This window comes from Zosterops lateralis (genome assembly GCF_965231275.1).
Source record: "Zosterops lateralis genome assembly, chromosome: 1".
In the NCBI taxonomy this organism is placed as follows: Eukaryota; Metazoa; Chordata; class Aves; order Passeriformes; family Zosteropidae; genus Zosterops; species Zosterops lateralis.
Window position 1 is genome coordinate 125,956,349 of NC_139762.1, and position 13,231 is coordinate 125,969,579.

Below are 13,231 nucleotides of genomic sequence, written 5' to 3' on the forward strand. Positions count from 1 at the left end.
ACTGGGTCCTTTACCTTTCTGCTTCCCTCCAGTTTTTACTTTAGCTTCATCATTTGATTTTTCCTCTCTGATTTCTGTGAGTATGGCTTATGGTTTTATATATATTTGAGGATTCACAAGAAATGTTTAACAACATCTCCATGGCAGGCTGATACCTGCTGAGTGGGTTCTTCTTGCTTGCAAATAGATGCTTTGTTGCTTTTTCCTTTGTAAAAAATATTCAGGATTTTTCTTTTCAGTGACAGAGAAATATACTTCCCACCTTTTTCTCCACATTTAATAATGTAAGTTTTTAGCTAGAACTCTGCAGGAATAGGGGAAATAAGCCTTTCATAAATAAATGTGTTTTATATAACTGAGATGTGATCTGAGTGTAGGTTATTCTGACACTTCTCAAATTCCTTATACTATCATAGTAATGCACTTCAAGTTTGATCTCAAGTGTAAATATCATAGTGTTTGCAGTTCTTAGTTAAAAATTTCCCCTTGCAATACAAAATTTCACTTTGTTAGTATCGAGAAATCCAATGAGAAAGTGAATAAAGTTCAAATACCCCTAATAACAAGAATGAATTATTAAAAATCTGTATATATTTTTTAAAAAATGTATTTTATATGCAGGCATGTGACTCCACAGACTACGCTGGAATTTAGAGTGTGGAGCCATCACACTTTAAAAGCAGATGCTTTATTAGGAAGAGCCACTGTAGACTTGAGACAAGCTTTGGAAGTACACAATAGAAAATGTAAGTTATCATGAAGGATATTTTGAATAAAGTAAAATTATTATTACTAATCTATATATCAAACTGGCAACCAGACTACTAACTATATGTGTAATAATTACAACTGACTTTCAGTTGATCTCTTTACTTGTGTATTGTAGAGATATCTGTGCAATTGAGAGCATTTTTAATGTAACAATGGGATATAATACTTTTGAAACAAACTGTAGAGTATTAATTGCTGAAAATTAAGTAAAAGCAGAAGTGATTAAGTACAATGTTTTGTAGCAAGCTAGTTACTAATTTGATAGAAGATCTGTTTTAGATTTGGTAACCAAAAAAACCCAACAAATTTACTTTTAGAAAAGCCATGTAATTTCATGTTTTCTTTCGCTGGAGTCACTAATGGAAAGGCTGGATATTTTTCCCTCATCATTTATAACTGCCCAGAGAGCAATAGAAAACATTGATTATTGAAACAATTGCAATCTTCCTTTTAGTACATTAGAGATTGATTGTTCTGCGTTATTTCTAATATTAAACATTTTTAATAGAATCTATCTAATTTGCTTTTCAATTTTTTTTTCTTTAGTAAAACAAGGTGGTGAATCCACACTTTAAATTCCACTCTAGAGTAGCAGTAGAATTTCAGTTAAACCAATCTTAACCTTTCTCACAAGTTATATATAAAAACCTGAAGTGACTGTTTAGAAGGATGGGGGGAAAGGAGAGCCAAAAAAAAAAAAAATCAGTTTTTCTGATTCTTATAGAAAATTGAAGCAGAATCCAAAGTCAGGTGAGGCTTCTTCAACAGTATTATAATGATTTAGCAGTAAATTTCATAGTTAAGCATAAAATTTTCTTTTTACGTAAGAAAACTGTATCAGAAGAAACTGGGTTGCAATAATGTTAGCCACAAAAAAGGTAATTAATATTTTAACAATTTCTAACAAAATAGTTAACATTTTATTACTGCACATCCAGGGGAGGTAGGAGGTAGGATCTAACAACTTGACAAATTTTTTCAGTGAATGGTTGACTGAGTTTTCTCAGTCAACCAATTTACCAAAAGTAATTTATGTGCAATGTATCTTTCTTGGGCAAGTCAGTAGTTAGACATGTACTGGATTATCTAAGAACTCATTGGTAGAATAATCTGATTGGTATCCTTCATTCATTTAGTTATTAATACCTATTCTGAAATGCAGCACTTGAAAGGCTCTTTGCTGATGAATATGGAATGGGAAGTCCTCTAAATGCAGATATTTAGCATTAATTTGGTTACTTTTTCTGCTGAACGCCACGAGTATTAAATTGCTGCCCACACATCTCAAAGTTTTCTTGCCAGCAATTGAACCTCAGCCAACAGTTAATCTGGTTTAGGAAGATAACCTGTTAAAATAGCAGAGGTTAAACCAACTATCCTTTGCAAAAATTAAAAATGTGTTAATTAAACAATTCAGTGGTAGGTTAGTAGATCCTGTAGATTTAGGAGCTTTGTGCTTGCTGCAAAGATTTAAAGTCCTTTAAAATCCATTGTAGCACAGCAGTGTGTGTCTGCTGGTGACTGCTGCCCAGCTACACTGTCAAACCTGCTCTTTTAAGTCATAATTTGGGGGTATCTGGCAGTAGGTTATGGCAGCCTCCCCTGTTTTCATTATTATTGTTCACTTACGATGCATGCTAAGAATGAAAAAGAAATGGAAATGCTAGGTTAATGCATAGAAGAACCCAGTTTAAATTTAACTTGGAATGCTGTCATATGGAGGAAAATATGATGGCATGTCTTTAAAAACTAATCTTTTAATCTGAGAGCACAAATACTAAAAGGTCTTAACCATTGTAACTTGATTAACGTGAATTCCTAGCTGACTGTGTTTGGATTTCAGACACGTAGCTTTAACTGTTGGATTCATAATAGTTGATTTGGAGAGAATTACGTAGCATCCCCAGCATGTTTTACCTCTGGATTATGTATGTCTCTCTACAAATTTGTGTATTGCTTGTCAGTCAGATTGAATTATTCTACTGCACCATCAGTTATCTCAAATTTTATTTCAGTGAAAATAGCTTCTGATTTAACTTTTGGTTACCTGAGGCATCCTCTCTTACAGTTTAATACTTGGAGTTGCAATCTATGAAAATGTAGTAAAGAATTTACTAAAAAAAGTTTTAATATTGAGGGAGGAGTCTATTCAGTCTTTGCATTTGCTTCTTCTTCAAAAAGGTATTTTTTTAAGTGGTCTTTTAGAATGAGGTTCCCAATGACTTTTAATAATTGTATGTGTGGTTCAGAAATTGTTTGACTTTAAAGCCATCGCATGTTATGTAAGTAGTGCATAATTTCCAAAGAGCTTAATGAAAATGGCAGACCTGGGAAATCATTAACAACAAAGTACTGAATCCACATGGATTCTTTGGCATACCTATAGAATAGACCATATAAATAGACAGTTGTTTTTTAAAATAAAATGTGCATTTGCACACAGCAGGTGTATAAAGCTCCATAGTGATTTTTGCTTTGATTTTAATATCTCTGATGTTCAGTTTTATAGAACTAAATGTTTGTATCACATTTGTGTGTTGAAGATCTCTTAATATTATTTAGAATTTAATTTTTCCTTTACCCCTTCTTTCCTTCTCATCCTCTACCCACCCCAACTCCCCAACTCCATTTTTAGTGGAGAAGGTGAAAGAACAATTGAAACTCTCTTTGGAAAACAAGAGTGGCATGGTGCAAACAGGTGAACTGACAGTTGTGCTAGATGGTTTGGTTGTTGAACAAGAATCTCTTACAAATCTCAGTTCACCAGCAACCAGTAAGTTAAAATAATTAAGTCAGATGATAATATTTGGATTAAGATTTCAAACAGATATAATAGAATATTTCTGTTGAATTTGTTTCTTACTGTTCAGTAGAAGTTCAGCAAAATGGCGAGGCTGTACATGAAAGCACAGATGCTTCAGCAAGAAGTTCATCCAGGTTGGAATTTATTTTTATGTTTTATGCAATATGAAGTATTAGCAAATTTATCGGTTGAAATGTTTGGTGTTTTTTTAATTTTATTTTATTTTTTTTTTAATGGTTTTGAAGAGAGATTTCAGCTGCTGAGGTCTCAATTATGTTGCGACAGGTTTTAGAAACATTATTTGTTTGATTATGGCATAATTTAGTTCAGCTGACTGGAAATCTATAAAATGCTGCAGCAGAAATTAGGGGAGCAGTGGCTTGTACTTACTCAATTTATTTTCTTTTGCTGCTTAAGAACCATTTCTGTTAATGTCCACCAGCTTTTTGCAATGTAGCACCTGAATGGAAGGAAAAGGACAAAAAAGCCTGAATTACTTCCTCCTCAGCCCTTTTAAGGTCATGATCAGGAACTTAAGAGACTTGTATTGAGTTTCACAAGCAGTATTTGTAACACTGAGGCCAAGGCCTGTTTCCTCCTGAAGTGGCAAGAAAAAGACATTTGAAAAAATTAAGAGCTTCATTCTTGGCCTCTCTGCCACTATAACCCACTCAAGGACTGGCTGTAGAGAAGTAGGAGTAGATTTTTTTGCCCCCTCATCTCTAGTAAGACAAAAAGGTCAATTCAGATCAATTTAATGTTACTGGTCTGCTCAGTTACCTTGTGTGAACCCATTTCTGTTTAAGTTATTGACACTAACTAGGGTGAAAAAGCATCCAGCTGCTATGCATTTGAGTGACAAGGACACATTTGTCCTTGTATACTTGACTTAATTATTTTTTTGAATTTAGGGATATTTGTCTCTCTTCCCTGATGGGCGCTCAAGATGAGGGAGTGAGAATAAGAAGTTGCTTCTGTTTGTTTTCATTAGAAATGTTCGGGACTGCTAAAAAATATTTGAAACACATCTGCATATCATTTTGAAGCAGTAGTAACGATCATTTGTTTTCATTCAGTTATTGTTGCTGGAGATAATATCTCTTACTGGGATCCTGCTCTTGGTGTTGATATTTTAATTTACTGCAGTTTTCCACACAGCTATCCAGCAATTTTGATTTACAGTTTTAAAACTAAGAGATGGAGAAAAATGTTAAGGTAGCTCCTCTACATGTTTTTTGGAGGTAAATTGAGTTTGTAGTCCAGAGCTGAAAAGGGATAATACTTCAATTCTCTGTTTATACTTCTTTAGAGTTGGGTAAGGTAGCATGGAAGTGCTGCTTCTTCATTCTTACTCCAAAAAGTTGGACTTCTAACTGTTGTTACATTTTTTGCCACCTGTATAATTTCAGTATTTAACCTCTACTTGAGATGATAAGGAATTGACATTGAGTGTAGTTTTCAAAGTATATGTCTCTGGTGGAAGGCTTTAAGCATTCTGAAAGAGATTTAAGTAAAAAAACAGTCTACTACTGTAACTGAATAAAACTTTCCATTCACAAGCCCTTAAAGTGCATTTATTTCCATGTGGCCTTGTAAACACAGAGCTGCCTTTGTGTATTTGTCCCATCCTTCCAATGCATAGGGAAGCTCATCTTATTTTCCTTTTACTGAGCGAGAATTTTATTGCTCTTACGTTACCAGTATTTTTAGTGATATGATATACCAGTTCTTCCTCTTGCTTAATGAGAGAAAAAGCTTTCCTGCTCATAGCTGCACTTTGGAAGGGTCCCTAAGGCTGTTTTGGAAGATGCAGCAGGTGCTACAGTCTGTTCAGTTCAATTCTAATAGGTCATCAAAAGTAAAAGAAAGTGAAAATGGAAACTCTTACCTGTTTTAAGTATCTGAAATCCTCAAAACCAATTTTTGCCTTTTTCTTAACAGTAAAGTGTGAGACCAAAACAATTATCTAGGCTGGAAACACCATGCTATAAACAGTTGTAAATTTACCACCATTTTTTATTTATTTCTCTAGTGTGGTTTAGTGTAGCATTTAGTTTAGTTACGTAACTGTTCAACATGTTGCTTGTAGTAACCTAAAATCATCTTTTATTTTTACCAAGATCTGCTTGTGACATTTCTAATGGGATAGACAATCAAGTACCTCCCAACTCTGTAACACAGGATACATTCTGTGTAGAAGCTGTTAATGGAGACAGCACACCATCTCCTAATCATGTTGCAGCCAGACCCAAAAATACACCAGAACCAAAACCACTCGAAGCTCAGCCTCTCAACAGCACTGGTAAGAATGGGAGAATTATGGGAACGTGTTCCATCAGCCTTTTTTATCTAGTTGTATCTCAAGTTGAGCTACTTTTTCTATAAAATTTTGTTGGAATTCAAAAATAGTGAAAGGATGTGGCTTGAATTTATAACCTTGTGTGTCCACTTTTGTAAATTCTTTTTGCAGTAGATCCATTCTTAAATATACTGAATTCCACCCTTTATCATGTTGTTTTCTCTGACAAAGAAAGATTGAAGTATCCAAAATCTTCAATTTTTCTGTCCCAGACTGCTGTACTCTGAGTTGTGTTACAGACTTTCCATGCCTTCAATTTTTTTCAAAAATTCCATTTAAAAACAGGTAGTGGCAAATACTGAATTTCCTTTTCCTCTTAAACACAAAAACATTGATTTTGACTACAGTTCACTTTTGGTTCGGTGAAACTAGTGAAAAAAAAAGTCTTTTTTGGTTTTTGTTCCTCTGGCATGTAATAATGACTGTGCCTTCTGAGCCCTTTGTCTTTTCTCAGCTGTTTGAGAGAGCTGACAGTGATAGCAGAGAGAAAAGACAACCGTAAATAGAAAAAGCCAAGTTGTTACTAAATGGTAGAACAGAGGTTGTCAAACCCTCTGTAATAGAGTGGAAAGTGTTGGCGTGGTTGGAAGATAACAGAAACAGTTATGAACTTTAAAAAGTAATAATTAAATTACGTCTTCTCTGAAGCTTTTCTCTACTTGGAGAACTTTGATTTGATTCCCCTCTCTTTTCAGCTCAAGGCTAGAGGGCATATCTATTATTAAGGCATTGCTTCCTTTTTCTTTAACAGCAGAAAGAGCCATTAGAAATCTGTTATTAGGATAGATTGAATTGAAAAATAATTGATTTGTTCAAATGGTAATATTGATGAAATCATCACTGAACTTGGACTGAGGCATTGATACAAGAGTAATCAACTACTCTGCCAGTGGGTGAAGATGTTTCTAAGGCAAGGCATAAAACAGATCTCTGGCATTTTTGATGACACTTTTTTTCCCAATATTGTGCTGTAGCAGGGTTGTAATTTCATGTGATACTGCCAGAGTTGCTGTTTTAGGGATAATTGGTGAAGTAATCATCTGATGTAATGTTTTATACATTTTTTTGGAGAGGAACTTACTAATAGAGCAGGTGATTTGTTCATTATTTTGCTTCTAACTTTATTATGCAATCCTATTCACTTTTTTGTGTGGATAAGTTGAATTTTTTAATGGAAGTTGAAATTTCAGTTGGCTTTTTTCTTGTGTGAGTTAAGTTGTTACTAGTCTAAGCAGAAATTTGAGGAAACTTGATCAAATTGTTCATAGTTTTCATGTCATGCTGAATCAATATAAAATCTTGATATGTCTTAATGTAGATAATTTCATTTGTGCCATTTGGAAGCAGTGATGTGTTAACCCTGGAAAAGTTTTGTTCAAAACTTACTGCCTTCATAGAACTTAAAAATCTATTGCCTGTAAAATCATTCTTATCATTATGCATATCAAGAAAGTTCATATGGTACAGTGATAATCCCTTAAAGAAACTGACTTGCCAATTTAAATTCTAATGCCAGAATTAAGCAGTTGGACTCTTTAACATAATGAAACAACATTTTATAGGCACTAGTGTAGGATTAAATGTTGCAAATGTGAATCAATAAGGTTAAGAGTGTAGAATTATATTAGTTGCAGTCCTTAGCGTGGTAAGGTGATAATAGACTGTAAGGTAATAAAATTGCTTGAAGCATGTATTGCATATCCTTAGTCCTGTAGAAGATTGTTGCAACTCTAAAACAGGTACAAACTACTAAGTAAAAATAGAATTGTCACTCTATGATGTTAATTATAGTGGTGCAGAAAATGAAAATGCTGAATGATGTTGCTCTGATTTTTATAGGGCCTTGACTTTTAATGGATGTCCTACAGACTCTGTACCTGATGTCACTTGGCTAAGTTAGATAAGGTCTTGATGTGCTGCAATACTGTTCTGTTAAGCTCTACAGATGAATGGTGTATTGTTGGCCAAGTGGGCTTGGGACTAATAAAGCCTTCTCAGCACTCTTCGCCTGCTAAATCCATGCCTGCTTTAAACCTTTTACAAGATTGTGTTTGCTTTGGTTTGATTGCATTTTTATTGTTCTTTAAATGATAGAATTGATTTGCTCTGTGATTCTAAAGTAATTTTCTTCAGGCATTGAACTGTGTAAGTTGTGTTAGCCAATAATGGTTTTTATATTTTAATCCCTCTTCTGGAGGGGGATTTTTTTTCCCAGTTACACATAGGTGTGGGGTTAATTGTAGGGTTCTGTAACTCAGCTCTGAAAAAGGAAAGCAATTATGGGCAGGAAATGCCTCTTAGTTTTCCAAATCTCATAAAATAATTTTTTAATATTTGTTTTCATGTCATACTGATCAAGATTCTTTTTTGAACTTCAGTGTAAATTCAGAATTTTGAAAAAGGCTATACAGTTTTGTGGAAAGCAGATGGGTGCCTCTTGCTAATCTCGAGTAAGGTGTAACATTGAGTTGACCAAGACATGCAGAAACTAAGAAATAACTTTATCAAGGAAGTATAGAGAATGGCTTGCAAACTCTAAGTTTTAACTGAAGGCCAAGTGTGTTGTGATTTTTTGTCATCTTAGACAACAGTGCCGCCTATGGGATACAGGTGCAACTTAAATATATTCAAGTCATTTACTCTGGAGGTTGGTTATTTGACAAAAAAATATCATCAGATTCTGATACACAAATGTTATTTCCCATTTTTCAGTTAATGGTGAATCATCTGCCTCTGCACCTGAAGCTGGTAATTCCTCTGTCTCTGAAGCTCCAACGGGTTCAGTTGAAGCTCCTGTGTCTTCAGCAGATTGCACTAATGATACAGCAGAACCTCAGTCAGCAACAGAAGCAACTAGTTGTTCTGAAAGCCACACTTCTGCATTACCTGTTGTGTCTGCTGGACTAGAACCTGCAGCTGCAACAGACTGTGCTCAGCCTAATGCTCGAAACAGCATAGCAGCAGATGCAGCAAAGCCAAGGGAATCCTCCTCCACGCCAAGTGCATCTGCAGAACCTGTAAGACAGCAGCCTGGTACTGCCAGTACAGAACCTTTGCCACCAGGGTATGTTGTTTTGCTTCTAATGCTGTCATTTTGTGTCATCTGAATGTGCATATGAAGAAACAAAAACTTATTCTATACAGAGATGGTCAAATGCAGGTCAGCTGGCTGTGACAGGGTTATTTGGTCTAAAATGGGGTTATACTGCTGTTACTCTTCTCCCAGAAAGTAACAACTTATAACTGATCTGCTGAGATGGTGTTGTGATCTTAACAGACAAACTCTCGGGCGTTATGGATGTGAGGACTTTTCATTTGATATTTTCAAACTTATTTGGGCTGTATTTCATTATTCTTTGTTTCTTAGTAGAGGAGACCAAAGCATAAAGAAGTGAAAATGACTAGTCTATAAAGGCTTGTAGGTGCTTGCTTTGTAAGAATGAGTTCAGTAATGTTATAGTTAAAAATAATATTTGATGTGATGTGCTAAGAAGAGCTTGAGTGTTTTAAACACTAGATTGTTAGAAATTGCTTTAGTAGTCTTAAATACAAAATCAAAAATGTGCTTAGAGATTGAATGGAAGTACAATACACACTCAAGTATATATTGATAGATAGATAGACCTTAACATTTTTTATATATGCTTTCATGTTAGGGTGAAAAGATACCTTCAGTTCAAATTAGAAATACTTACATTTCCATCATATTGTAAATACTAACTATTTTAGCAGTTTCTGATCACAGAAACTGTTTCTCAACCCAGAGTGTATATACCTTGTGTTATTGTAGCTGATCTTTCAGAGAGCCTGTCCTATACCTGCTCCCTGTGAAGAAGGTTCAGTAAGTTATTAGTGACACTTCACTTGAGTTTCTGCAGTTAGATAAACATGAAAACAAACATTTAAAAGGATAGAAGTATTGTATATAAATGATGGAAAAGTTACTCAGTTTTTAATTTTCAGATGCTCTGTCCTTATAGGTGGGAATTCTTTTCACACATTCTTTTTAATTAATTACATGCTTTCCCACTGAGGAGGAGGTCATGAGTTCCAGGCATAGTGCACACTATGGCCAACTGCATTTCTTCCTCATTCCCTGATCATGTTTCTGAAGGATTTTTATTTGGTAGTTCTCCACACCCCCTCCTTCCCCCCCTCCACCCTATCACCCCAGCCTAATTGACTCTCCCTTATGTATAACCCTAGGAACTCTGTAAAATGCTGCTGCTCTTCTCTACTCCTCTTGAAATCTTAACATATGACCTCTTGAATTCCATAAAAGATTTTGTAGTTTTATACAATGCTCTGCAATAGTGAGAAAATGCACCATCCTAAGCAGGCCAGGTGTTCTGCCTACATTTTTAGGAACTAATTAAGTGTTTATGTAAGAAAAACAAATATATATCAAAGGCAGACAAGCGCCTTGACTTTTCACCTAATGTTTATCCTGGTTTCCTCACCATTTATGCATTGCATGCATACTTTTATTGCATCATAGTAGTTCTCAGCATCATGAAACTTCAGCTGTTGATAATGTTTGGTCCTAGCTCCATCTTCACTGTAAGGTTGTTTTGCAAAACGAAGCAATCCCCAGGGATATCAGATATAGAATTTACCAGTATAGGAAATAGAAACACAGGAAAAACAGCTGATGGCACGCACTTCAGGTTCAATCTGAAGGATGCTGTTAGTTGGATATAGGGAACAGAGCTTCAAAAGGTAAACACTCTAATTTTTTGAGAGACATGAACTTGGAAATGCAGAGAATGCATCTCTCTAAACCCTTTTGGAATGAGGTTATTTTAGCATCTAAGCACTGAGCAGATAATTAATTGACTTCGTTCCCGGCTTAAATATAATAGGAAAATGCTTGTGAGTATTTATGTATGCTTATTATGTGCTAAGTCCTTTAAAGAAGTCTTTATAGTGATATCAGTTCAATAGGAACTAACTGATCTGTGTTCTGGTGTGAATTTTCTTTGGTGTTTAAGGATGGGTTTTGGGCTGTGGTATTTTCATTCAATGCCAAGGTACTTTTTTGTCTTAGTGGGAAGTCCCAAGGAAGTATTTGCACCTTCACTTACATAAAAGTCTCTCTGTCTTGAAGGTGGGAGCAAAGAAAGGATCCTCATGGTAGAACCTATTACGTTGATCACAACACACGAACCACAACATGGGAAAGACCACAGCCCTTACCTCCTGGGTAATGTAGACTTCTTGAATTAAATATGATAAACTTACTAGATTTTTGTTTGTTTGTTGCTGGAAACAAAGAGAAGCTCATCAAAACTATACTCTGTATCATATTATAAGAAATTCTAGCTTTCATTTAATTATATTAATTGGAGCTGTTGTTACAGGAATGTTGATACTGGATACGTCACGAATTTTGATCACTTGTTCAAATACAGCTACTAAAGTATTTTGTTCTTCCTTTAAAACTTAAGCATGAAATAATGTGTATTTGATTGCCTTCATTTAGGTAGCACCACTAAGTGTAGTGCACTGGTTCCAAACCTCAGATTTCCCAGCAGTGTTCCCTGTGAAGTCTGCCAACATTACTTGCAGTCACAGGTGTTTACACAGTGAAAAATGAGGTGACAGCAAGCTGAGCAGGCAATTGCCTGAAGTCTGTGTATGCTCCTTGTGGTTGTTTATCTACCAATTAAGTTAGGGTGCTTTTGTGTTCTGTAGAAATTGAAATCATGCCTGTGACTCCAGTAGTTCATTCAAGTACTAGGAATTTAGCATAAAGAGAAAATCAGTTAGTAACACTACTGAAAGAATTAACTGCTAACATTTGTGTTTTTCGCAAGCTGGGAAAGAAGAGTTGATGATCGTGGGAGGGTTTACTATGTGGACCACAACACCAGAACGACAACGTGGCAGCGACCAACAATGGAGTCAGTGAGGAACTTTGAGCAGTGGCAATCTCAACGGAATCAACTGCAGGGAGCTATGCAACAATTCAACCAACGATACCTCTATTCGGTAAAGTATACAAAACTTGAGATTAGCACAGAGGTATAGATGTACTTTTTGTTCTTTAACTTTAAACAAAGGGATTTTGTAGCTATTCAACCATATGTGTTAAAAGACATTTAGCATTAGTAGTTTAGATTATGATTGTTTTGAAAAAAAGTTAAAAATCATCCTTGAGGACAGAAGGTACTCCCTTCTGAGTTTGTTCTCCAGCAGCAGCTTTGTATACTGCATTTTACATAAGACTTTTAATGGCAGTCGCAAGAGGTACAACTAAAATTGTCTCTTAAAAAGAATGTAAATGCTGTTAGGGGTCATTTTGAGCATTAAATAGCCTTCAGAATTGTTTAGGTGATTAGAAGTCCTTCACTAATACAAGTGGCAATACTTTTACTTTGAAGGTTATGCATCTGGTTCAGCTCTGGAATTTCTTACATGGTTTTCCATTTCTCTCGCATAGTTGCTTACTTCTGCCTAAAGAAAATATGAGTAGCTTCAAGGGGAATATTTCTTGAGTCAGATTTTCCCATCTGTGACTGGATAAACAGGATAATTGTTTCTTCAGAGTTAAGAATGATGGTGCCTGGGTGTCACTGTCACTCTAAACAGTATACTTTAAGAATTGTGCTTGGCTTCTTAAAAAAATGATCTGATTCCAGAAACTTTGTAAGTTGTATGCGGCAAAACTGGAGTGTTTTAAAGATGAAACCATGGAAGTACATGTCTAAAGCAGCTTCATTGGAATAGGACTTACTGCGTGTGCAGACCTAAGTTTGACTTTGATGAACTTTATTCACATACCCCTCTGAAGTAAAGGATGCTGCAGTATTACATTTAAAAATTCTCAACCTCTCATTATTGAATTAGACATTATATCTTGTCACTAGCAATAGCAGAAACATACATCACCACTAATTTTCTGAACTCCCAGAGCTGTGCATCAAATTCAATTTGTTTTATGCAATTAGAGAAAAATAGAATGGTCAAGGCTGGAAGGGACCTCTTGGGGTTATTTGGTCCAATGTCCTTCCTCAGGAAAGGCCACCTAGAGGCAGCCATCCAGGACTGATGTCTTGTAAATATCTCCAAGGATAGAGACTCCATGATCCCTCTGACAAACAGTGCTTGATCACGCTCCCAGTAAAAAGTGTTTCCTGACATTTAGAGGAAACCCCCTGTGTTTGACTGTGTGCCATTGCCCCTGGTCTTGCTACTGTGAACCAGTGAGAAAAGCCTGGCTCCATCCTTTTTGCAATCTTCTTCAGGTATTTAAACACACTGGTAACTTCTAATGCAAAGCCAAGTATCACAGCTGA

The 13,231-nt window shown here is 35.5% G+C and overlaps 1 protein-coding gene across 4 annotated transcripts in view; it reads left to right on the forward strand.

The window, feature by feature from the left end:
- The window catches only part of WWP1 (WW domain containing E3 ubiquitin protein ligase 1), a 59,035-nt gene that overhangs the window by 28,286 nt on the left and 17,518 nt on the right, over nucleotides 1-13,231 (forward strand). For 3 of the 4 annotated variants that reach the window (XM_083867504.1, XM_083867502.1, XM_083867503.1), the window contains exons 4-10: nucleotides 622-746; nucleotides 3,407-3,544; nucleotides 3,642-3,708; nucleotides 5,695-5,876; nucleotides 8,646-8,997; nucleotides 11,041-11,136; nucleotides 11,750-11,924. In XM_083867504.1, coding sequence (XP_083723630.1) covers nucleotides 622-746; nucleotides 3,407-3,544; nucleotides 3,642-3,708; nucleotides 5,695-5,876; nucleotides 8,646-8,997; nucleotides 11,041-11,136; nucleotides 11,750-11,924 — 1,135 coding nt within the window. The remainder of the gene's footprint in view (nucleotides 1-621; nucleotides 747-3,406; nucleotides 3,545-3,641; nucleotides 3,709-5,694; nucleotides 5,877-8,645; nucleotides 8,998-11,040; nucleotides 11,137-11,749; nucleotides 11,925-13,231) is intronic. The other variant, XM_083867505.1, reaches the window with a different exon arrangement.